The sequence below is a fragment of the Patagioenas fasciata genome, chromosome 3 (genome assembly GCF_037038585.1).
Source record: "Patagioenas fasciata isolate bPatFas1 chromosome 3, bPatFas1.hap1, whole genome shotgun sequence".
In the NCBI taxonomy this organism is placed as follows: Eukaryota; Metazoa; Chordata; class Aves; order Columbiformes; family Columbidae; genus Patagioenas; species Patagioenas fasciata.
Window position 1 is genome coordinate 119,794,740 of NC_092522.1, and position 26,618 is coordinate 119,821,357.

A 26,618-nucleotide genomic window follows, 5' to 3' on the forward strand; every position below is an offset into this window, starting at 1 on the left:
TAACGCAAAACAGGGACGGGCAAACTCATTTTGCCTAATTTCTAATCCCACATCAAACACCCAAAGTTTCAGAGCAGAACCGGAAAGCAAACTTTAGTAGCTTGGTGATCTGCTTCAGAGTCTGTGGGGTGGGCAGGAGCAAAAGAAAAAGATGGCAAAAGCTCATGCTGAGAAAATGGGAAATGAAAAGGGTATGGGAAAGGGGACAGAGGGTGGAAAAAGCCTAATGACCAAGTGCAGTGCGGGAGGGAGGGAAATGCATTGGCCATTTATAGAGAGAGAGTTGGAAAGAGAGGGAAAAATAAAATCAAATGGGCTCTCCCTGCACTTCCCAGCTGACACCTTTACTGCATTACAGCCCTCTAGATCCAGGGGTTCACCAAACTCTTTGCCAATCTACCGAATCTGATTTACCTAAAAAGAAAATAAGGCATATTCTAGAAGCCAAAATGAAGCGCTAAGCACTGAAACACCGTGTGTATCCTCAGTGTAAGATGCAGCAATGCTTGTGTTGCAGACGGGCTTTGATCTGACCTGCTGACACTGCTGTGTAGATGGAAGGTCCCTCCAGCCCTTCTGCTCTCGCCCCCCTGCAGCACCCACAATGGTGGTTGCTGCCGTAAGCCACAGACTCAACAGACTCTACCACCTTGTGTGGCACATTTTGTGATTTATATCACTGTTTCATCCTGTTCTGCCAGCTCATTTAACCCACGCCTTCAACGATATCTCAAAGTGGCAGGGGTCACAGCTTGGGTTCAGGCTGGAGGACCTGGGCCACGGCCAACCAAGCGTCCAAATCACGCAGCCTGATACCCAGGGATTATCATCTGCCGTCTCAAAACGTACTGAGTACAGAACTTTACATGAGTGGTAAAAGCCTGTGTTTAACTTTGCTGACAATGTGATTACTATTGTCTTTATCTGGAGCTGAATCAGTGACCTATGGGTGAATGGGTCTGTCTCCATCATCAACTCCTCCAACCACAGCTCCGTGGAATGTAATATAACTTGTACCTTTACAGCAAACACTCTACTACTTGATGCAACTCCTTTCGTTCCCAACTGCAAACAATAGCCAGAGGCGATACCACCCAGATTCAAAGCTGTAATTTTGGAACACTATCCTTTATATTGTGAACAGGTCTGATACGTATCTGGAAATATAAGGTTAGAGCATAATTTCCCCAGCTGCTCAAAATACTGAGTTTCAATCTGCTACTACTTATGCTTTTTTTTTTTTTATTATTATTATTGTTATTGCAACTCTCTCAACATGAATAGAGTTGCTCTTCGTTTACTCTGATAGAAGCTAAAAACGATCTTTCTAATCAAAGGTAGCACTGGTATGAGTGTGAGGGTGTAGAACAATATCGACATTTTGGTTTCTTTGCAGCCAATACTTTCTTTTTCAAATAACAAACTACCTGCACAGTTTTACACATTAAAAGGCAATCTCCCTTTCAGGGCTAGATCAAAATATTATCTGTAGGGGTGCTGCCAAGAGACCATGTATGTGTCGAACGACTGGGAATGTGCACACCACACGTAGGCATTTCTAATGTGGGGCTGCAGACCTCCTGCCATACCCTAGTAAATCCACACTTGCTTGTTTTTACTGCTGCTTGTGAAGCAAAATCCTATTTACCTAAAGGCCAAATAACCATAACCCTTTCTTATCTCACTCTGGCTGTGTCTGTGTGGCTCCTGCACACTCACTTTTCCAAACCCCCTTTCACCCAAATGCTTTTTGCTGTCTCCATAGCTCCCTGCACTGTGAGTTGTTCCCAGCCTTCTTTATTCCCATCATGTAAAGATACTTTTAGAATCAGGAAAAATTCTGTTCTAAAGCATCTTTCCTGAGTCTAAAAACTTTCCAAGCCACCTCTAAAACTCAGCTCCTTGCCATCACCATTGCCATGCAATCTCCATGATGCATCTTCACCCTCCTCCTCTTCCTCTCTCTCTGTGCTTCCTCCTTGTGTAAAGGTTGATTTTGGTTCTAACTTGCACACACCATATGCATATTAATTTATACACATTTAGCACTTTGCTGGACTGGGAAGATAAACAGCTCTTCTGGGTACGGCACCCATCTTTGTATATCTAGTTGCACACAACAGCGATGTCGATCAGCAATATAGTAACATGACAGTGCAAGTAAATAATTTATCTGTTCCTCTCCCCAGCAGGATTAAAGATTTATGCTTATTTTTCCTCTGTCAGAGCAAGAAAACAATTTGCATCTGTGCATTCCCACTCTCGTGATAGTTTGTATTAATCGGATGGAGCACGGATCCTCCACCCTGCATCGTGGCCGCAAAATTGCGAAACCACACTTCTGTAAAGTGAAGAGACTATTCTGTGCCGTCAGAAAGAGAAGCATGGCAAAAAGCACAGCAAGTGATCTTCTTTCCCTGTGCAGTCTGATCAGCTCATTGTGCTTAACAATACAAATAAATAAAAGCATATTTTTTTCCAAAGAAACCTTTACTTCTGAAGGAACCCAGGTTAAACTGCTTTTAAATCTTCCAAGCTGATTCCTCCCTAACGTAACCTGGCACTCAAGTTTTTTGAGAGCTATACGCTTCGAATAGAAAAGTGGTAATGTTAATATGACAATATATATGCTAACGTCTTAGATTCAAGAATACTGCTCCAGTGTGTTTCATATTTAGAATAAGAACAATTAAAATTCCATGTGGTTTCACTTATTTTGATGCAGAAGCCTCATTAAAAACCCTAGACTTGGGCATTTGCCAGGAGCCGACTAAAATGGCTTTGCCTTCGCGCTTAAGAAACAATTTTACCTGTGGCAGCTTTGCAGCTCTACCGTTTAGAGCTGAATGCACTACATGGTCATTTCTCTCTTTCGGTTTACAGACGCCAGCTGATGCCAGTTAATGCTCCTTTCTCAATTAATAAGCTGTGCTTGTGGTTTGCAGAAAATAAGGCAACAAATTTCTGCCAGGTTTACAGCACTTTGGCCAATCGCTTCCAATTATTATAGATCATAATGTATGGTGGATGGACTAACTCCTTGTGGGTGCAGAAAGCTGACATTTGCTTTAAAGGGTTATGGGATAATTTTATATCGCAATTTGCTTTGTCATTTTACGCTATAATGCCACTACAAATATACATATATATATATATATATGTATATATATATATCTTCCCTTGGCTTATTGCATATGTCTGATAGGGAAATTCCCAGCACATCAAGTCAATGCATAATCACTGGATGCAAGAAAACAGGGTGGTGCTGTATTCAAAAGCCACTGAATACTCTGTCTCAAGGAAATTCAGCTACATATAGTCAAATATATTTACCAGTAGCTAAATGATTCACTTGTGTTTTGGGGAACTTCAGTGTTAAGACATCCATTGCAGCAGATACAAGATTTGGTGAGGTTTTGTTCAATAGTTTGATTCAGGCTGGGACACAGCACTAATTGATCTATTAAAATTGTTTTTTTCCTTCCCTAACATCTACGTCTAAGAATTATATGTGCAGCTTGGACTACTTAACAGCTGATAATATCTCCTCGGATGAAGTATGCCACACACTTCACATGAGGAGACGATTTTCAGTCTCTTACAGCTTTGCCAAACTTGAAACATTCTGGCTGAAATTGTCCATGCTGGGCGTCTGTCTCAGGCTAAATTGTGATTCATGCATTTATTTGTTTTTAAAATTTCAGCTGAAACTCTTCTGCTGGGAAAAATATATTGTTTTACTAATCTTAAACTCTGAGGAGCCTTCCTTTGAAAAGTTGTACCAGTTCCACGCTTTGAAGTACTGACTTGAACTTGGAATAGGAGTGGCTTTTGTGTGAGAGAAGTTGCCATGAAAATCCAGCCAAATATGAACAAATCATAAGCATTCTGCCTAAAAATGGGCAGAAGAGCCTCTGCCCCTACAAAGACACTTGTCTAGAGACTGGAATGAAATCCAGGAGTCCCAAGTCCCAGCATTTTTTCTGCAAATAATGCTGAAATGGGGACATTGCCACTCATTCCTGTGCCAGTCTCAATCAAGAATCGGTCCATCAGTGGCTCCGTTCACCAGAATGGCAGAAACCAATGAAAAAAGAACTAAATTATGGTCCATGTGGAGGTTTGTATGGTACTGCAAAGAAAAATCTGAGAAGGCAGGGTTACTTGGGGTTTGCTTTTTTAAGAAATCTGAGAAACTATAAACACAACTGCAGACAAACAACAGGGTATTATTAAGGTTACCATGCGAAGAGTGAGAACGTTAGGAAATACCAGAATTAAAGTTCCTTCTCGTGTGCACTACGGTACAGTGTTCAATTACAGGAGAAGATGCTACTCCTCTTACACAAACCCTCCTGCAGGCAGCACATGAGCTGACCTCCTCTGGACATGTATCAGAGTGAAAGAACAGAGAAGATTATTGTTTATATATCGCCCAAATTCACTACCAGAAACAAATAACAAGGGGTGAAGTGAACAAAGGAAGGGAGACAGGATTATTTTCCTGAGCAAATGGGATTTTATATGTGTTTCTGCCACACGGCTCCTACGTGACTCAGTTGAAATCTCTCCAAATCACATTTTTACTTCTCTCATTTGCTGAGCTCCTCAGTTGCACATGTGCTAAATCTTCACAGCTGCAGCTGAAGCCAACGGGATCATAGATCTGAACATGAGGCTAAAGACAGATAAAAGTTGATGCTGTAGGTGACACACAGAAGGTGCACTGAATTACATGAAACTTCTGAGTCAGTCTCAGGACTCTTCTTAAAGCGGGTTCTTTCTTTCTTGGGAATATTGCACTGCAACAAACTATATATAAATGCTGTGGCAGAAATATTAGGGCAAAACCCATCGAGAAATTAAGAATTCCTTCTGCAGAACAGAATTTAATGCTCTGCAATAAGCAAGGCCTGGAGAAACAGAAAGAACAAGAAGAAAACAAAATATTGAAGAGCTGCTCATTAAGTTAGCACTGTCCATCCTGTGCACTGAATGAGACAGGAATCCCGTGGGAAAAGTATCATGTGATCCTCTAATTAAAATCTGTAATATAATGCATAAGCAGAATGAGGCTGATTTAAAGTTGCACAGGCAACGTAAGTACCAAGATTTCCCAATTTCTGAGCACTTGGTTTTGCAATCCTAAGGACTTTTTGCAACGTGCTGGGATGGGGGGGGAGTGATTATTTACTAGCTCTGTTTTCCCCAAGCATCCTTCTGTAGCAGCGGGAGAGTGTCATTTTGCTCTTCATTTTGTTAAATTCTCATCACCTGCCACTGCTAATAAAAGAGTTTAGTGATTCACACACAGCACCATCCTTCTCCTGCCTCCTTCCAGACAAACCTCTGATTCTGCCAAGGTGCTGGACCACCTTCCCACTGGATGCTGCTGCAGGAGCCTGGGATCACAAAGCACCTCCTCATCTATTTATTTGATTGGATATTAGGAATAAATTCTTCAGGGAAAGGGTTGTCGAGCATTGGAACAGGCTGTTCAGGGAAGTGGTGGAGTCACCATCCCCGAAGGTGTTTAAAAGGTGCATAGATGAGGTTCTTAGGGACATGGTTTAGTGCCAGAGTTGGGTTATGGTTGAACTTGATTCTGTGATTCTATTTCTTGCTGTAGCCATGAGGTTCTGATCCTGCAAACCTACAGTGGTGCTCAGCTTTGTGCCAGAGCTCAGGGACATTCCTGTCACACATCTACGTGCTACAAGGGTGAGGGTCCTGCAGCATCGCAGAAATAATGCACGGTGCTTCTCCCCCCCCAGTTTGCTTTTGGGATGAGTGTGCTCCCTCTGAATGCTTGCAACCATTTATCATAGGAAACTGTATGTTTTAAAATGCCTTTTCCCTCGCTTTAAATCAGAAAAAAAATCAGGGGAGGGGGAAAAAGAAGTGTGTTTTACATCCTTTTTCTTCTTCCTTTTTCATTTTTTTCCCTATTACACCAAGCAGGTCTCCTGGCAAACAATAGCAAGAGAAAAGGTGTGAACTGGCCCCCCTTCCTCTTTCCTTCACCTCAACAAGGTGTTAACTTCAAGGCCTAGTTGGGACCATTTAAACTCCAACATTATTAAGCACAGCAGCCTCACAAAAGTCAGAGGGAGGAAGGAACATTTTAACCCCTTCAGAGCCTCGCACACAACACGCAAGAACCTAAATCTCATTCATCTCTTCTCACCGTCCCTCGGTACCCCAGTTCACACGGTAAACTGCACGCTTGTGTCTTCTGGTATTTAGGTAACAGGACTTTGGCACCTAAAATACCACGGATTAATGTGCAGATAGATATTTTCACTGAATTTATGGCACAGCACCTAAGCTCTTTGCTGGGAGAAAACACCCCATAAATAACATAATTAGCAGCAACCATTAAAGTACCACTCATGCAAATAAAGGAGAGTGTTTCCCAAGCGGAGCTGTTACATTGCTTAACAGCAAAATCAGGGTCTCTTTGCACTTCTCCAGCCCAGGCTCCATCATTACCTGCTCTGCTTCCTCAACAGGACTTTTCTGCTCAATGAATTGTGCTGAAATAAGGTGATTTTCTTTAGGCATCTAAGTTGTGCTGGGTGACACTGTGCATCTAAAGACAGGTGGCTGCTGCCTGCACCTCCAGAGGTGTCTGATCTTAAATTTAACAACATGAATGCGTAGAAATTCCTCCCACGTGTGGAAAAAAGCAACAACAAACCCCTCCTAGATGGAGTGTTGGGAGCAGAAATGGAGCTATGAAAAGCCTCAGTTATCACTGTCTCATTTATAGGTGTTTCTTCTTGTGAAGCTTCACTTACACAGGGCTCATAAACCTTTCTGAGAACCACAGGAGGGGGACAAACGGTCACACTGCAGAAATATGTCCTTGGCTTGTGGTTGTGACCTGCCACCCATGGATGATGTGATGGTCTGATGGGGAGCCCCTCAACTTCTAAGTCTTCGCTGTCTCAGTGACTTCAGTCTGGAGCTGTCACAGATGACTGGCAGTATATGTTCCTCCCCGCCTCCCCGGCTTGTTTAAAGTCTCAGGCTACCTTTCCATTATGTTGGAAGCAAAAAGTAAATAATGTTTTCTGGAAATAAGTCTAGCAGCTCTGCACTGCTGCACGGCACAAACGCGCACACAGGCGCTTACAGCCCTTGGTTCACATCTCCCCGATTCTTCCTGCCTGAATTTCAGCTGCCGCTGTTTTTTCACCCAGCCGAAAAGCATCAGAAGGAACATCTGAGGCTCTTCTTGGATGGCAACCTCAGCGGTGTTGTCTACAGCAAGGGGGTGAAACCACAGGCTGAGAGCTGCAACGCATGCACGGCGATGGAGAACGTCAGTACAAGAATCCTGTATAAATCCACTCAATGGGAAGATAATATACATCAAGAATAGCAGTCTACTTTATTACTTTTTTTTTTTTTTAGAAAAATGTGCCTTAACTATCCAGTATAAATATTTGTTTCCAATGTTGTCATGAATTGTACTTTTCCACTGCATGCTAGCAACTCAGAAATACCATCTGATCCTCAGACACAAAGAAACTGTTCTGCAGAGGCCGGGGGGGGAGGACAGGACAGGGGGAAAGCCCTTGGCATTGCTCTGTAATTTCACCCTTTAAACCCTTCTTTCCTCCCCCCCGCCACCCAAATTTTCCTTTCCAATCTCATTCAACTACCACGCGTCCCTCCTGAGGACGAAGGACAGAGGATTCCTTGCTGGTTCTTGATTAAGCTTTCTTTCTTTAAGAAGTGGGGAAGGAAGATATTCTTTGAAACTGGATCTAGTGTAGGATGGGAGCCAGCACACAGGACACCGTGTCTTTCAGCGAGGGCCACACACAGTGCCACTCCAGTCATATGACTTCTCTGTCACATCCTGAAGCCATTTCCAGCTCGTGTGCGAGTTTGTACTCCCATTTAGAAGAGGATGGGATATATTGGGAACACACATATGGAAACACTTTCAGGGAATCAGTTTCCATGAAATCCATAATGAGCCAAGTGGCTTCAGATGTGGCAGCGTGCCTCAGATTAGCCAAAAAAAAGAGAGAGAAAAGAAGGACAAATCTACCCTTTCAGCCCTTATTTCAGTTCCAAGAGGGGAAAAATAATAAAAATAAAAGCCACTAATGACTTACGGCTACCAAACAGGGAGCCACAAAATATATATATATATAAAAATAATGAGAGCACTCCTCTCGCCCCAAAAATGGTGCCGCTATCAGTGCTCCCCAAAAGCCGCCCCAGCATCTGCCAAGCTCGTGGGTCGGGCAGGATGTCTACCCCGTGATAACGTGTGCGGGCAATTAAGAGCGTTTCCAAAAACTGCAGCTTGGTGATAAACTGTTTGTTAAGTAAACCTCCCGAGAAAGGCTGGATCCAGGAGGGGTGTCCTCTGCATGGGCCTGACTGTACCTGGGCCATGTTAAAAGCAGGATTGATGCTGGGGATGATGTGTTGGGCGTCAGGCAGTGATGGACATCATCTGTCTGATGTGCTCCAGCGAGCAGGAGCTGAAGGTCAAGAGCAAACTCCTGGTGCCCCCACTGATGGGCACCAGCAATCTGGAGCCCACAGCCCAAACCCTGCCGATCCCAAATGGCACAGCAAAGGGATGGAGGACACATCAGTCCTGGACTGGAGGGAAGCAGCCAGCTTGTCCCAGAGAGGATGATGCTGGAATAATTTTTTGCATGGCAGAGGAAGCAGGAAGAAGCATGGAGCAAGTGGCAGTAGTTCAAATGGGAACCGAAGAGATGCTACGTGCATCGCTGTGACTGCTAGCCGCGTTTTTATCACGAGAGAAAAAAGCAAAACAGGAATTTGGCTGCTAATTGGGGCTGTATCCTACAAACCCTACTTTTCCTGACAAACAAATGACTCCACAAATAGTCCCTCTGTTTTCAATAGGGTTATTTGCGGTAGGAGGGACCACCCAACATGAGAGGACCAGGTCCTCTGCTCCCTCGCTCCGCCGCTCACTTAAACCTTCCCCAGCCAAATCCGAACACAAAAATCCCCATGAACGGCAAAGGCTTCTCCTCGCTGCTGCTGGAAAAGCCCTGGACGAGCAGCTCTGTGGAAAGGTCTCATGTGCTATTAATACGATGCTCTTCCCGGCTTCTGCCTCCGAAATGGGGATTTGCGATTTGTTTCTCGGGCCGTTTCTTTCCACCCGAGCCCCAGCGCACCAAACTAACTCAAAACTTCTGCATCAAGGAGAAGGTCTCTTTTAAAGTTTTGTTTGGCTTTGCTTTCAAAGAGTTGTCTGTATATTTTAGAATATGTAGAATTTGCCTTTGATTTAAACCTCTCCCTTAACAATAGACAAGAGACGATTTCTCTACTGAGTGATTTAAACAAAAACAAACATATTTTGGTTACTCGGGCCTTGTTCTCAAAACGCGTTTTTTTTTTTTTTTACAGAGAAGAATCAAACTCTACAAATTCTTACGCTTCTGGCCAAAAAAACTTAAATTCGCAAACATAGATAGTCCAATCTTTTTTTTCGCTCAAACAATATCATACACAGAGGAAGAAAAGGCACCTCCCCAGCCCCCAGACATCCATAAAACACAAAACCACCTCATCTAAGCAATTAAAACCACATTTTTTTCCCCTCCAAAATAACTTCTCCCTTCAACGGACATTTTCAGCTTCGGTCCCTGTCCACATCCAGGGCCATGATGTTGGGTTTTGGTTTTGCTTATTTTTTTATCCTCCCTGGCATAAAGTGCTGTGTTCCCGGAGGGTGAACAGACACCCCTCGTCCTGCAGCTGAGAGCGGCTGCTGGTGCTGGAAGAGCAGCCGCTCCACAGGGGATGAGGGTCCATTAATCCACAGGGAGCTTCTGGGTACCAGAGAAATAAGAGGGGAGATACCAGGGAGGCATTTCCATCTTAGGTTAAGGATTTTAGCAGCAGGCGAAATAACGCTGTTGGAGTGAAAACAGTGGAAAATAACTCACCCAGCGACGGCCAGAGTTTTTTTTCCTTACAGCGAGAACATAACATTTCCCCCAAGTAACACGAACAGCGGTAACGTTAGGCCGTGATAAAATTGTCAAACACGTCAGCGTGACTCAGGACCTGCTGGTCAAAGGAATTTGGGGAGGCTCAGGGTGCAAAGGAGCCCTGCGGTGAGAGGTAGGGGCGAACAACGAGCCGAAATGAAGCATCTGTCTCGTGGGGCAGAGATCTGTTTTAGCGAGAGCTGCTGCTCTCGTATCTAAGGGTCACCAACACCAACCCGCGCAAGGACCTGCAGGAGTTTCAATCCACACATTTAGGTACTAAATGCCCAATAAAATACCAAACTGCCATCAGATTCAGCAGAACACAGATCGCTGAACACGGTTGTATAGCAGGGCTACAGGTCCCATCTCCATTTTTATATTCAGCATTGCACTATTTAAACAACAAATAATTTTCAATCTCAGTTAATAAAAGCAGTGTAAAGCCTTCCATTTATATATTTTTTCATTAATTTCAGACCCACCCTGAGTTTTCTTGCTAAGTTAAGGCAAACTACTGCAAGCTGAGTTTCAATCCATTATAAGCTTGTCCACACAGCATCTCCATGCAGCAGCTGAGCTGCAGAACAAACCAGCCCAGCTTCGAACACCTCTCAATAAACGCTTCTTCTCCATAGTCTGAATATGGTTTTTATCCTCTCAGGAAACTGGCGATGAGAAAAAGAAACAGACTTTGATCTGTAATGGCTCACATCATAAACACTCTTTAGGCTGCCTGCTGTATGGCAACTTCGGCTATACCGCTAGCAGCTCAAATCGCTATTGACGGTCTGAACTTAAAACCCAACTTACCACGTCTGAGATAAATCACAGTAACGGTCATTCGAATGGCCACAGCTCATGGTAAATGTGAGATACTATAATTCTCTAACAGATGATTAAGACTCACCGCCTTGTGCTTGCCATAGGCTGTAGAAATGCACACTCCTACCAAAACCTAACTAAGCCTGTAGTTAAGCCAGGATAACCTGACTAGTCTCTGAATTTGCTTTATTTCAAAAGAGAGCTTGGACAGCTTCTAACCAGGTTGGTTAAAAAAATAAATGTATCATGGATATATTGCACAGGACAACTGCACATTAAAAAACACTAAAGCAAAAGCATGTTATTTAGAAGTTTAGAAAGTCCATTTCATTTATCCATTAAAACTGTTATTAAAGCTTTTGAAAAGGGAAATGTGATGCATTGCTTTCTGGCTCTTGCTACTGATTTGCTTTGTGTCTTCGGGCATATAATTTCATTTTCCTGGCTAAATTTTGCTTGCTATAAGATGGATATTTTAATACTTCATATTAGCCAAGCGACAAAGGTCAGTAGCACAGTTTGGAAAATACTATGAAATCCTTTGTTGGAAGATGTTGTAAAGTTAGAAAGATTAAAGGCAAAACCCTTCAGACATTTTTTACAAGCTCTTCCACAAGTGAAGACACAGAAAAGTGAAAGTCAGACAAAGCAAAGAGAAATTTGCTTAAAATAAACGTCCATCCGCAATCCCTGTATCTGAAATAAAAGAAGAGGCATGCAAAGTCAGCCTGAATTATTGCCGTGTTGCTTTTGAGAAAGCCAGGGCTAGAATCGCTTTCAGCTAAAGGTCCCTCCGGCTCATCTGCAGAGCAGACCGGCGAGAGCTGAGCTGGCCCGGCTGAGGACCAGGCTCCGTGCTCCGGCTCCAGCGCGCCTGGAACCGTTTCCTCCACGGGCAAGCAGCCTGTCCTCAAAACAGCTCCAAACCAGCCTGGCCCACCTACACAGGCCAGGCCAAACTAGGAACCGGTTGGGTTTGGTCTACTCTTAAACCCAGCTTCCTATCTAATTTTGGAATCTAATACGACAGCTCCAAATTAGGCTCCGGTGGTACTTAGATCCTCCCTTGCGCTTCTTTTCACCCATAAAAAAAAAAACACAAAATGGGTTGGCTTTTAGCAGGAATCAAAACGAAAACAAAAACAAAAAAATCCCTTTAGAGGGAGATATTTGAGAGAGGATGAGGGAAGAAAAGGGGAAGAGAGGTGCCTTTTTCCCATTGCCAGGATTCCTCTGTGGCTCCTTCGACAGTGCCAGCATCCACATCACAGCTCCCGGGGACTTCCTCCGCGGAGCTCGTCCGAGACGCCTCTTCCAATGAGCCATTTCATCCCGGGCTCACGCTGCAGAGGTTTGGGGCCAGCAGCCCTCCTGGTGTTTTTGAGGCACTTGCTTGCCTTCCTATTTGGTAAACCAGTCACCTTTACAGAAGGTCTAATTTTCAGTCCTCAGTCCCTAGTCCGGATACCAGCCCGTGCAATCTGCACCCCAGAGGCTATTTAGATGTTTATGCTCTTTCTCACAGAGGTTTCTACTCTATATCCTCTCTCTGTCAATGCTGACAAACCCTACACAGCTCCAGGTCTATCCACCACACTGCAGTGATGACCCCCACTTTACAGCCAGCAGCCCCATTCAGAAGCCCAGGAATATTTTGAACGTATTCATAAAGCCCCCATCACTTCTTGAGTGTTTATTCATATATTCTTTTATAATGTTAGCTATGACTTCCTTCCTTTTTAAGTTTATTTTCTAAAAATCTTTTAACTGCCCCGAAATGATCTATTTCAACCTTAATGAAGTTTTTTGGCTGGGATTTTTCCTTCTTTGGGACCTGGTTTTATTTTTGTTTTCAATGGCAGCAATACACATAGCTAGTTGGCTACACTTAACAGGAATGACCTGCAGATGTTGAATCCTATTTCTGCACAGAGGGGCACAGATCATATGATCTCATGAGGTCCGCGTCAGTCATATATGACTATGACAGTACAGACCTATAGAAAATACAGAACTGACCTAGCAGTTCCTCTGGGGTTATTCCCACCTGCTTAAGGGTAAGTAGATTCACAGTGGTCTATCAACAGCTATTAAATACAATGATCCAGATATAAACCTCCATCTTTGGAAACCCTTACAGCTTGGGAATATATATATCTTCTCAGTAAGGGTATCAGAACACTGGAACAGGCTGCCCAGGGGGATTGTGGAGTCTCCTTCTCTGCAGACATTCAAACCCACCTGGACACCTTCCTGTGTAACCTCATCTGGGTGTTCCTGCTCCGGCAGGGGGATTGGACTGGATGAGCTTTCCAGGTCCCTTCCAGTCTCTGACATTCTGTGATTCTGTGCGTGATTCTGTGGTTTTGCACCCCAGGGGAACTGAGTGGCCACTTTTGGCCATGCTGAGAATGTGATGGGTCCTGGACGGACCCCATATCAGTGATGATGCCACTGCTATCACCTGGCTGGCTCTCTTGATGTCTCTTCAGTTCCCTCTGTATTCTGTTGTATGTCTTATAACCAGTTGCACTGTGTTTAAGAGTGTAAACTCAAGTCTCTTTTTTATCCTCCTTTAACTGTATAGTCCTTAGCTCAATGGGATCAGACTTCCAGATGCTACCGCAATACAAAGAATATTAGCAGCTGCTGCCTATTGCGAGGTCGGCAGTGATTCCAGCAAAGGCCCATTAGCTACTCACAGATACAACCATCACTTTGATCACTGAACCGCATCACCTGCAGCAGCCAAACTCGGGTGATCCAGCTCAAGCCAAAACCTCACGTGAAACCTTGTCAAACGACCTGGCAAATGGACTGACCTCCAGTGCATGGAAATCTGCTTTCAATCTCACATTCAGCTTTCAACACGACACAGAATGTGATTTCAGCACAGAATTAAATACAGCAAGCTGGTTTTTACAGACATCAATCAGCTAAAAATGATGTGCTTTATACATTTGGTCTCGTATCTGTGCTGCAATCCTGTTTTCCAAGCAAGCCCATTGCACAGCTTAATTCTATAAACTTTAGCTGACGGCTTCATAATATGCTGCCAATTCCAGACAGTTCTTGTTTAATAGAAAAGGGCATAAAAAAGCACTGATGCCTATGGATCAGACAGCTATAGCCCAGTTAACCATTAAAAATAACGAGTGGAAACCACACATGTGGCATCAGTAGAACTTCTGTAGGGACTTTTCATCTAAATGAAAGAGGCTTTGTGGGTACCACTTCTAATTCAAGCATACCACCTTTCACTTCTTACCACCAGAGAAATGTGATGTTAAGAGGCAGAAAGATCGACGTGAGACGCCCTATCCCTCCATTTTGCTTTCAGAATTGATCCTTGTTTTAAACCCTCCAGGTTGTTTTTCTCTGCTGGCGTTCCCCTTCTCAGCACGGTTGCTCCTCTTCCTCACAAGAGCCCAAGGAGGATTTCTCCAGCTGCCTACACTCAACGCTTCTATATTACAAAATAACATATTACGGCAAATATTCATGGCTGCCATAGGATAAAAGGTCAAGTGGGTAGTTGGAGAGCCCTTTGAGAAAAACGGCCAAGAACCTTGGAGATGACACAGCACCCTGACTCCTCATTCACAAGCACCTTTAAAACACAAAACCCCTGCATTAAACGTACGATACCTCTTTTCCCAGAACTAAAGTTCTTCGTGCAATGAGAGCATTGCCTGGTCCAAGTAATCCAAAGGGTTTCCACCCTCTGTTTGCAAATTAGCCTATGGAATAATTATGAACATGGAGAGCAAAGAGGTTGCTCTTGCTGGGTGTTTGCTACACAACAGGGCCACAGCCGGAGCTCTACTCTTTGCTTTTCAGAGTAAATGCTCACTATACTTGAAAGAAGAAGCACTCGTGACTATAGCTGTGTATCTTAAAATTAAAGGTTAAACTATGTATGAAAACTAGGGAAGGATGCATATCTGGCTGTCCTATTCCTGTTCCTCCATCTAGGGTAGTGGGTGAGGAATTAAATTCATTTTGTTAGCAAAAATGGGAGGGACTTTACAATTGGGGAAATAAAAAAAAGAGCAGAAGAATTCCTAAAGGAATTGCAGAAGCCTACAAAGCCAGTGAAAAATGCTTTTTTTTTTCCAGGTGGGTTGCAAAAATAGAGTCCCACCAGTAATTCAACCAAAAATAGCTCAGTTTTATTGGATATTGTAGGCTGATTAGGGAAGGGAACTTCCACTACTCAACAGATCATAGTGAACCTGTAGCGAACTTAAATGACCAAAACATTTTTGCACAGTGTCGCTCCAGCCTCCTCACAAGTCAAACCCCTTCTGTGTTCCCCAATATCCTGTGCCCTGTGGCTTCTGACATCACCTTGAGACCCACCAGAGCGACCTCCTTTCTCGACCATCTTCTTGTCTTATCTGTCACCAAGACAAAACCTACAGGAACCCGCTCCAGCCATAGAACTAAAAAGTGGTGCTGCAATCTGGCAGGCAAAGTTATAGCAAGTTCAAATGAGTGGAAACTAAAGCTGGACAAATTCAGACTAGTAATCAGACCCACATTTCCAAAGAGGGTTTAATTAGCATCTGTAACCAAAGGTTGTGGTGGATTTTGCTTCCCTGGAAATTTTTAAATGAAGACCAACTGAGTTTTAATTCTTTTTTTCTCCAGGGTTATCCTGAAGTTCAAATGAGCGCTAATTTGGGGAAATCTCACAGCTGGTTTCAAAGCAGATGATCACAGGGGCTTCACTGTATTAATAACCTATGAATCTATGTATCTGTGGAAAGCTCTTTATATCAAATTATTCTCCCCTGAGCTTTATCGATGAAACTCCACCATTACTAAAACTCCTTGCCTTCCACAAAAACTTGTTGCACCACCGAGGACCATGTGGGTACAGGACTGGGTTCCCCCCGAGGGGACCCTGCATCATCTGCACACCAGTCTTGAGGACATGGGGAACCTGTCCCAAGCTCGGGAAGGCATCTCCTGCTTTGATCCCTTCCCTTACTCTTTTTGAGTCAGTCTGCAAGCAAATATTAAGAGATTTCCAGATTAGCATCCGCAAATACCCTCCCTTAATGCATATAAAATAGTTCCTTCTCTCTTAATAACATCCTTTATGAGCCACGTGAAAGTGTGACCTTCATTTTAACTCATTTATCTTCTTTGCTGCCTACGTCGTTTTCTTTCGTACAACCAGAGAAAGCCTGAACCGCTGCACGGCTCTTACCTTTGGTCACCAGTATCAGCCCAGTATCACCAATATCACTGCTCTTTTAAATCTGACAACCAAACTGGCATGACACAAGATCCTCTTCTGCTAAAACATCCATCGAGAGGGGAGGAGATTTGGCCATCTGTAAAATGGGGCCAACAACCATTACTAAACCACTTCAAAAAGGTGTCGTGAAGTTCTGCTAAACTCTAATGCTCCCTTCATGATCAAATTCTGCATGGCCAGAAATGTGAGGAAATTTGACCAAAAGTCAAGGCAGCTCCAGGTATTTCTACAAGCAGCAGGTTGTTTTTTTCTTGAGTTGTACTTTTTAGTGCAAGTTTCACAAAATTTGGCAGAAGACGATACTTTTCTGCCTGTCTTGTACCAAACACATTCACACTTCAACAAGAAGCAAATTCTCCCACATTCTATGCAACCGTTTCATAAATTCAGCTTGTGCAATTAATTGAACCAAATTCAGTACAACAAAGACTCCGGGCCACAGAGAGTAAAGGGCAAAATAAGTGATCCAGATCACCTTGTCTGATTTGCTGCATCTACCAGAGAGCTTCAAGTATGGAGTTATATTGATGTACCATATCAGGACACATGTGGTCCTGCATCAGTCACCACTGCTGGCTCCATCCTAGGTAGAAAACCAACAGTGATTCCACCAGGGGAATGGAGAAATCATCATACGCCTTTGCACAAGGATGAAACAAAGAGTCTGGCCTTCCAGCCTTCCAGTTAGAAGCTTATTGGCTTTATTGGGAGCACAGATCTAGGTTATGGCTCAGGATCTGGCCCTTTGGAAGTCTGGAATCAAGCGCCTGGTTGCCCCATTAACAATTAGCATTCTGTTTACAAAACCCAGCAGAGTCAGTAAGAATAATCATTACAAAACATGCTCAGACTGTGATTCCGGTTTAAGTTAATATAATTTTAATGAGTTCTTCAGAAAAGGCCTGGCACTTATGGAAAATTTCCTTAATTAATATCAGACCTTAAATTAGTAATAAAAAAAAGCCCTGAATATCATTTGGTCTCAAGCTGGAACTAAAGTATGTTTTGGCATCATTACTAACTGTTAGCAGCAAGTTCTGGAAACAGATGCAAATCTTGATATGTGTCCTAAATATAAAACACATTGCAAAAAAAAAAAAGCTCAGATAAAAATATATCTATACATCCACATATATTTGAGTGTGCTATTTCCTGTCTGTATCAGCAACAAATTTATTCCGTTTAAAAACATTCCACTTGTTTCTTTTTGGTATTTTTTAAATCACTTATTTCAGGAATAAAACTCTTTTCCTCTGCTTTCATTTTTCCTGTTTATTTCCTCTCCCAACAACCATTTTAAGTAAATGAAAAGGGCTTAAAGACACACATTATAATATTCAAACGTCTGAAAATCAGCCCACTTGTTTTACCACCTAAATATGGGTATAGGTGCCTAATTTGAGGCCACCCACGCTAGAAAAATTTGGACTTCGTCCTTGAGGTGGGGATCTTGCAACGCATCTTCGGGACAATTATATCAATGAGAGATTCTACTCGGCAGAGAGGCCGCTATTGAAACCCCACAGGCGAGTGCCAAGGGGCTGAGATTCCCAGGTGGCACCAAGTGGGCAGGAAACTAAAAATGGAAAACCTGTGGTAAACAAAATAAATAGAACCACTGAAAAATAATGAGGAAAAAAAAAAAAAAGACAAGTTACAAGTTTAGGGAGGGCAGCAAAATGACCGTGTTGTTTCTGAGGATCCGAGCTCCCCCAAGTTCTTGACTTTGCTTTAACGCGGTGTCACCTTGCAGGGAAAGCATTGAAAATTAAATTGGAGAAATGGACACAGAGACAACCTTGAGTCTTTCAGCTTCCATTTAAAAAAATGAAAAAAGAAGACAGAGCGAAAATTGTTATAGTCACCAAGAAAAACACCACAGCATAGCGAGCACACCAGAAACTGAGCTGGCTTCTTGGGTTTGCCAAGAGCCTGAGACAATATTGCTGAAGCGTGAACTGCTCATTCATTTCGGGAGCTGCTCACACCAAGGCTGTTGCTGGCAACAGCCATGGTTTTAACCATTTTGCTGCCCTCCCAGAATTGTATTTTGGAGACAGCATCAACACCTTCAGGGGCCAGTCCTGAAATATGCTTATTATCCACAATATCTAACGAAATTCGTAGCAACTAAGGGATGCAAGAATGGCTACTTCACATGACCATGCGTTTTACTTAGTGCCTGTAAAGTTTTCTTAGCTCCCTAGAAGAAGAGAGACAACATTTCTTTCTTATTAAAGTTAATAATATTAGAGAGCAGTGTAGGGGAAAGGGACCTGGGGGTCCTGGTGGACAGCAGGGTGACCATGAGCCAGCACTGGGCCCTTGTGGCCAGGAAGGCCAATGGTACCTGGGGTGGATTAGAAGGGGGGTGGTCAGTAGGTCAAGAGAGGTTCTCCTGCCCCTCTGCTCTGGCCTGGTGAGACCACACCTGGAATACTGTGTTCAGTTCTGGGCCCCTCAGTTCCAGAAGGACACAGAACTGCTGGAGAGAGTCCAGCGCAGGGCAACAAAGATGATGAAGGGAGTGGAGCATCTCCCTTATGAGGAAAGGCTGAGGGAGCTGGGGCTCTTTAGTTTGGAGAAGAGGAGACTGAGGGGTGACCTCATTAATGTTTATAAATATATAAAGGGTGAGTGCCGTCATGAGGATGGAGCCAGGCTCTTCTCGGTGGCAAACAGTGATAGGACAAGGGGTAATGGGATCAGGCTGGAACACAAGAGGTTCCACTTAAATTTGAGAAGAAACTTCTTCTCAGTGAGGGTGACAGACACTGGACCAGGCTGCCCAGGGGGGTTGTGGAGTCTCCTTCTCTGCAGACATTCAAACCCGCCTGGACACCTTCCTGTGCAACCTCATCTGGGTGTTCCTGCTCCGGCGGGGGGATTGGACTGGATGAGCTTTTGAGGTCCCTTCCAATCCCAAACATTCTGTGATACTGTGATACTGTAATTTTCAAAGACCAAATTCGTCCCCCAAAAAGGAAAATCCTTATTATACAGGCCATGCAAGTATGTGACATCAAGCAAAATCCAAGGTAATTCACATTCGGGGTTAGAAACCCAAGATGACAACCAGTTCAGGACCTCAAGAAAAACAAGCCCGTCACTGTGAGCCACTTTTTCATTAACATACAAACACTAAATCCAGAGGTTCAGCTGGAGATGCTTCCGTTATATGTGTTCTTTTTATTTTAAGACTTGTAGTCTTACAAGAATGAAAATCAAATTACGTAAAGGAACAGTATTGCCACTGATTAGAGCACGGCTGGCATTAGCAGCGTTGTGTTTCTACTTGCCAGCCCTCAGCGAGGTGGGAGAAATTCAATATCCAATGAAGGTCCAGGATGGTCCAAAGTGATGCGGAGATTATCTACACAGTGAGGCAAATTAATGGGAAAGTTTGGCTACTCTCAAACCAGCAAACAACCCAGGGTTAGGGCCCATTTTCTGGCCCTAAATCCAGCCAGGATAGTCTGGCCACAGCTGTAATTTAAATCCTTTTAGCCTGCACGATGGGGTGGCTGCCTCCAAGCTCCCGATGGGAATGGGTTTGGGACTCTGCTCCTATCCAAACCACATCTGGGACCTGCTTGGGAGTGTGCTGGCCAACCCTGCTCAAAGCCAACCTTGCTGACAATTTAACAGTACCGGCGTTTTAACAGCTCTACCAGTAATTTAATTGATTAAGAGGAATGAATCTGCAAACTTCTTTTGTTTAGAGGCTGAGCCTAGCGTGTCCCTCAGCTATGTCAGCGTGTCCCTATTCAATGACACAGTAAATGCAAAGACAGCAAAACCCATCCTGAATGCTGCGGGATCTCCAACACATGGGACACGTGCATGGGCATGGTGGCATGAGGCCACATCCCCAACTGACAACTGTCTTGTGAAGAATGTGGACCCAGGGCTGGAAAAGGTAGGTTTGGTGATTTGTCCCACTATTTAGCTTTAGTTTTAATTTTCTTGTCAACTGCTTGTCAAACACAGTTGTGTAGGACAGGCTCTTCCACAGCCAGCGATGAACATGTTCATGTTACTCTTGCAGGACTTGCGGCATCTTAAGGCCTTGCCTTCACAAAAAGCAAGGGACTGGTGTTTAGGCAGAAGGTTCAGGAAAAGTGGAGGGGAAGGAGAAGTCTCTTCACGTCCCTTCTCAGGAGTATTCTCAATAAAATTAAATTCAAGCTCAAACCCTGCCATTGTAGAGCAGGTTAGAGGTCAAGGCGAGGCAGATCATGGCAGGGTTAAACCAAGACTGAAGTGAAACAAGGCTGTGATATGGCTATGTTTATGGGACAGTTCAATCATCTCTTAAACCACCTCACCAAAGGCAGACTATCAGATCAGACGTGCCTGTACCTGAACTACTCACCTAGGCTCGCTTTAGAGCCCGTGGAGAGAAACAGGCTCTCCCAAGGCATTGCCAGCAACCAGTAAAGCTCATCTGCAAACCAGTCAGGTCCTGCAAATGCCAGTTCGTCCCCACTGACTCAAGAGAGAGCTGAGGGTAGCTGTCTCAGATATGGATGTCCACCCTGGGGACATCTCTACCTGTACAGACCTCCTGTGACTGCAGGAACAACCCGACCTGTACTCCCTGCTCTGAACCTTGCATGTGCTGAGGACTTGCTGGATCAGTCCCAAAGCTTGATGTACAACGGCTGTGATGTCTATTTATATGAATCATATACATTAATTACATAATAGACACTCATGCTCCCCATCCCACATGCACTTTGGTTATGCATAGGACACAAAGACTGAGTGCACTCACTATGAATCACGTAATAAGACTATGTCCCTCAGGCAAAACTCTCTCTAAAATGACCATGCTCTTATATTCCCATGGTTTCCACTACAATATTATTTAATTAAGAATATTAATCTGCTGGGCCACCAACTTTCACTGTCTTCTGGGGAAGTCTGAGCAGACAGATATTTTAATAAAATATGGGGAATCCTGCTCTTTTTATGACTGAGCTGGTGCAATAAGGTAAGTCAGTTGCATGGCCTCGTGACCTTATTTTTTATTTATTATTGATATGAACATGAGACGTATGCACCAGAGAGATCACTGGTTGAAAAGCTGCCTGAGTGATGCCAGGTAATATTCTTTTGCTTTGCTTTTCAGCTACTGCTGTTGAGTACTGCTCAAATATGTGTGACACATCGTTAGTTGTACCACTCTGCAAATACAGCACTAGTACCCGTTTGGAGAATAAAAGATGAATATTTGAAGTTTGCCAGCTGCAGGCACTCATTTGCACGTGTCTGCAGCATTCATGCAAATGTTTCAGTTGTGCAAAGAAATCGGTCTAGACGCTGACGGGACCAGTTCAGCCCGAATGACTCCATGAGGTTGCAGCCTGGTGCCCTTTTCCCCTCTCTCATGGATGGAGAATTGCATGAACTGCTGTGGCATTCTCCTGTCACCTCCTGTCATGCAGCCCCAAGCCTTTTTTGATCCTCAACCTGATCTATGATGGGAACACAATTGTCCTCATCACCAAGAGATGTCCACATCCCAGGAAGGGGAGGAACACCATTGTTCTGGCCATGGATGTGTTTCTGGTCATGGGAGTACCAGCAAAAATAGCTCGTGAGGGTTGCCACTGACAATACAACCAGGAACTGCTCTTCTGAAGGACACATTGCTTTATTAGATGGTAGATTTTCAACGTCTGGTTGAGCACAACTTCAGCAGTGGTCTATGCAAAGCCACGGAGGGCTGTGGAAAGGCTGGGTGGTGTGAAATTGAGGCAGGTAGGAAGGCCTGTGGGTGTGACATCCAAGGCCTAAGGGAGAAGTTTTACCCGTTTTTCCTCCTGCATGATGTTAAGCAACAGGCAGTAAATGTGGCATTCATTAAAATTACCTTGTATACTTTTAAGAGCTTTGATAATCAGATTTCTGCCACTGTATTGGGAAGCAAAGTTTGTTTTTATTCAAGGCCGTGTAAAACTCTAATTTCTCCCTCAAGCACTGGAGGTGCCTGAAGTTTTCTAACATTTTTAGTATTTCTTAGCAGGTATTTTTACCCCCATCAAAGCTCTGTTCTCCTCTGGAAGATGTGTCAACTAACTGAGCGGAGATTCATGTTTCTTTGCGTGCGAGAGATGAACTCATTGTTGTAATGAGCAGTTCTAAACTTGTATTTTTCTCTCTATTTACACACTTCTGTGTGTAAATCAGATCCTGCCTTCCCTCTGTGTGGCACTGCTCGGTAGAAGGCCTTGAGAGAAACCTCAGGGTTTGCAGCTGGGGCTGCAACGTGTCTCCTTGCAGCCTGAGCATCAGAGCTCGTCCTCCACCCAGGAACAGTGTTCTGTATTTCTGAACATGAGGAAACACTGCACTTGTGGGAGATCAAAGTCCCTTTTTCCAGTCTTGAATCTAACTGGAAGCAAGCTCCCCGCTCTGGGAAAAGGTAAGAGCATTGCAGAGGCGTCAGTTGAGCCCCCAGAAGATGAAGGGCAAGGAGCATGAAAGCAACTGACTGTAGAGTACAGCAGAAAAGTTCAGTCCGCGGCCACACAATGTACACAGACGGGTCTTTTAGTCATTCTGCCTGTGCCCACATGCCAGGCGCTCACGTCTGAATACACACAGACAAGGGCTGCAGGGCAAGTACTGGGTGCTACAGCTGCTGAGGTCCCAGCCGAGCCTCTCCTGGAGGTATTGCTGGGGGCACAATTGCAAAAATAACCAACAACACAGACCATCGGGAGGCTCCGACTCAAAGGGAACCTGCTTTGGGCCACACAAAGCATTTCCTCAGCATCAAGCCCATCAAGTTTTTTCGGACGAAGTCAGCGCGTTGCAGGGAGAGCCCGCAGGAACCTGCTCCACTGCCCTCCAACCCACAGCCCACATAGGGCTGTTTGGCAGCTCTGAGAAGGCAGAGTGCGCTAGGACCGCAAGGGGTTGGTTTTTTTTGCAGATGTTTGTTTGAGAAACAAAGCTTCCCTCCCCCAAGATGAAAGAAATCAAGGAGTCTATGCTAATCAAATCCTACAGGCCTGCTGGCTGAAATTCAGCTTGTCAGTGATGCAGCTCAGTGGAGTGATCAACATTTCCAGCGCTATGAGCTTGGTGGAAAGGGAAAACACGAAAAACACGACGGCAAGAAATTCACCTGGCTGCGAGTCAAACAGGTGTATGGCAGCAGCATCCAAGATTATAATAATATCTTGCAAACATGCAAAAAGTAGATGTAATAAGACTGATTCTTTGGTTTTCATTAATGAATCATAAAGACTTTCTTTACATTACACATGCTTTCTTGGCATACGCTGCTAATATTTCCACACTTGCAAGGTTGGAGTTTTAATACTGAGCCTCCCTTCCCTAAGGTTCCTCATTTTTGGCAAGATGTACAAGGTGACTGTGTGCCATGACAGGCTCTACCTTACTTTGGGGCAATCAGATTACTTCACACAGATGGTTTTATCACTGAGACCATTAGACATGAATTGCACAGTATGTAAATGTGCATTTGTTTCATAAAAAAAAAAGTCTCAGTTCCTTGCTGCTGTCTTGTCTATGGTTCCTAAACATATTTCTTCTCTCCTGCGTTCTTCCAAAGCACAATTTGTCCAATCTTTACCCTGAAGTGACTCAGCTAGTTTCTGATAGACATCTTAAGTACACATTAACTAAGGAAACAGGCTTTCTTAAGCTACTGGATTGAAATGCAGGAGAATGAACCTTAGCCTTTCCTATTGAAGAAATAACAGCACCTATCTGTCAGGATGCCCAACATCACTCACACCACAAAAGTAAAGCACCAAAAAAAAGAGAATATCACAATTACATCAAAACATGCAAGTGAACATCCTCTTACAGGAGGAAAAAAAAAGGAGAAAATTTGTTCATAGAACCAGGTTCACAATTAAAAAATAGTCTGATCTGAAGTGGACCTAGGCATATTCAAGTGATACATGCTCAGAGCAACACAGCAGCTCTTCCACTTAAAAATAAAAAGGGACTTTGACCCCCTGCCCACCGTGCAGTAACCCTGTATCACCAAGTGAGCTTTGCTCTTCTTATTAAGGTTTGTCTGAGACCACAGATGCAGCATCTGCCAGTCCTGTTCCTTATCTGCGTAATTCTTTTAGGCAAAACATGGTCTTTACCTGAGAGGCGTCTGGGCACATCGGTGATGGCTGGAAGTCCTGTCCCTCGGGTGGAGGACAGGGGAGTCGTGGAGTGAATGGATGGTGAAGTCATCTGGCTCAAGTAGGATGGATAAGACTGGTCATAGGACCACGGCGGGGATGACTGCGCCTGCCTGGGGTCTAGGGGAAAACGAACAAGAACATTTTTTAAAAAGGAAGAAGAATTTTAGTACATCAACAGCCTAATTGTCAGAGAGGGGTTTACCGAACATACACACATCAGTGCTATAAGGAATGAGAATGCAACGAAACACAACCTGCTCCTCTAGAACACAACCCCTTCAAGCCTTGCTCTGTGCATTTCCCCTTTCATAACAATTTTTTGGGGAAATTAATGGAGCAGTGAGCAAAGTTTTAAAAGATCCAGCAGCTGTGCTGCAAATTTCTGGTGTCTCTCGTCCAGGTTTAACAGCGTGTTTAACAGCCAGTCCTCATGGATTCAGACAGATAAGCAGGTAGCAAGTATGAGACCCCGGTCCAAGTTTAAGAAGTGGACTTGAGAGGTGGGGAGACTCTACAGTCAGCACTTGGTATGCCTATCAAGTTGTTATCCAGTTCAAACACTACACAGAAGTGTTTTCAGTGCTGAAAACGCTACCCAAGAAGGAAAATGTCATTAATCTTATCAGCACTCGTCCAAAAATGGCACATTTGGATGCTGACCCAATTACCTTCAGTCACCTCAATTACAACAATATGAAATCAAAAGGCTTGGGATAACTATTGGAAGCTAATGATGCCTTTTGATGTACTTGCCACAGCTCACTATGGAGGAAATTATTTTCACAAAACCATAGACTGATTGGGGTTGGAAGGGACCTCTGGAGATCACCCAGTCCAACCCACCTGCTAAAGCAGGTTCACCAGAGCAGATCACACAGGAATGTGTCCAGGTGGGTTTGAATGTCTCCACAGAAAGAGGCTCCACAACCTCTATCCTATTTTAAGGATAAATAGTTTATTTTTTGCTGAAGCACTGGTGAATTGCACTGAATGAGAGAGAGGCAGACCTAGTTTTAGTCACTGGTGATCAGATTTATAAACCATTTGCTCTCAGTTAATATCTGGTGACAAAGATACCACTGAGTGCCTCACAAATTATTGCTTTTTTTCTTTACATTGATAAATTAAAGCTCTTTCCACCCCCAAGTTTGTTTTGGGCCCTGCACAATCAACAGAAAACTGTCTCTGAACTGACTCATAGAAATTGTAGCACATGCCTCCAAATCCTCCTCAATATTTTCCATGAAGCACATCAGGTCCACTCAATTTGGAGAACCTGCTACACCAGAGCACTGTGCTAAGGCCCTACTTTATAGACAGCAATGTGATAGCCACATGGTATAAGCAAAGGCACTTTTTCAGGAAATCCAACCTTTTTTCTTCTTTTTTTTAACTCCTTTCCTTGCTCTTCCACAGAGCAAACCTTGTAGATTCAGCTATTCCTTGTTTATTTTTTCTGCTCAGACATGATTTGTTTGAAGAGATGTCTGGAAAGCAGATACTTCCTTGAAGCAAAATAACTATATAGATATATATAAAAACCCGCAACTTTCCCATTTAATTTTAAGAGGATTTTCCTTGCCATTTCTATCAGACCTGAGTAATGTAAATGGTTAACATAAACTCCTCAGAAATCCGAAGGACACTTGATCATTAAATGTAATGAACTTCTTTGTTTTAACAATTTCAAGGCTAGGGTTGTATAGATTGGCACAGGTTCAAATCTGACTGACTGCTTGTTGTTATATCTGATATCGACATATTTCTCTGCCTCATTCCACTATTATAATTCACCATTCAGTTAATGGTAAATGATCTTCAACTGGGAATGGAAAGCCTACGCTTGCTGGGAAAACAATCTTGAAATTAATGATGTGTCAGGAGCACAATCTCAAATCCAAGCTCCTTCAAACTCCAAGAGCTTTTCAATCTCTGCTTCCGAATTCAAAACAGAGTCCCTTAAAGTTTTGGTTTTAGGTCAGCTCCAATACTGGAAGGAAATTATACAGCAGATAAAGGCTAGGGAAGAAAAAAATCACAGCAGAGGATGTTTTCACAGGATTTTGGTCTAAGATGGTGAAAGCCTCAGCAAAGTAGCTGCCTTATGGAGTTTCATGGCACTTCTGATAGGGTAATCCTCATGGCATGACAAGATCTTGAGCATCTCTGGCACCCTCACCACTTTGAACACCCACACTTTGAACACCTCACATCCTTAACCCCACAAGTGCGAACGTCTGTTTGAACACAGGGATGAATGGCCAAAGTGGTCCTTCCAAGGCTCATGTGGCCTTCAAAGCGATATCTCATACTGCATCGTCAGAAGCAGAATAA

General features: G+C 43.7%; 1 protein-coding gene across 4 annotated transcripts in view; it reads right to left on the reverse strand.

The window, feature by feature from the left end:
• Nucleotides 1-26,618, reverse strand: part of RUNX2 (RUNX family transcription factor 2) — a 227,236-nt gene that overhangs the window by 73,643 nt on the left and 126,975 nt on the right. For all 4 annotated transcript variants that reach the window (XM_071807130.1, XM_071807129.1, XM_071807131.1 and 1 more), the window contains one exon: nucleotides 24,240-24,401. In XM_071807130.1, coding sequence (XP_071663231.1) covers nucleotides 24,240-24,401 — 162 coding nt within the window. The remainder of the gene's footprint in view (nucleotides 1-24,239; nucleotides 24,402-26,618) is intronic.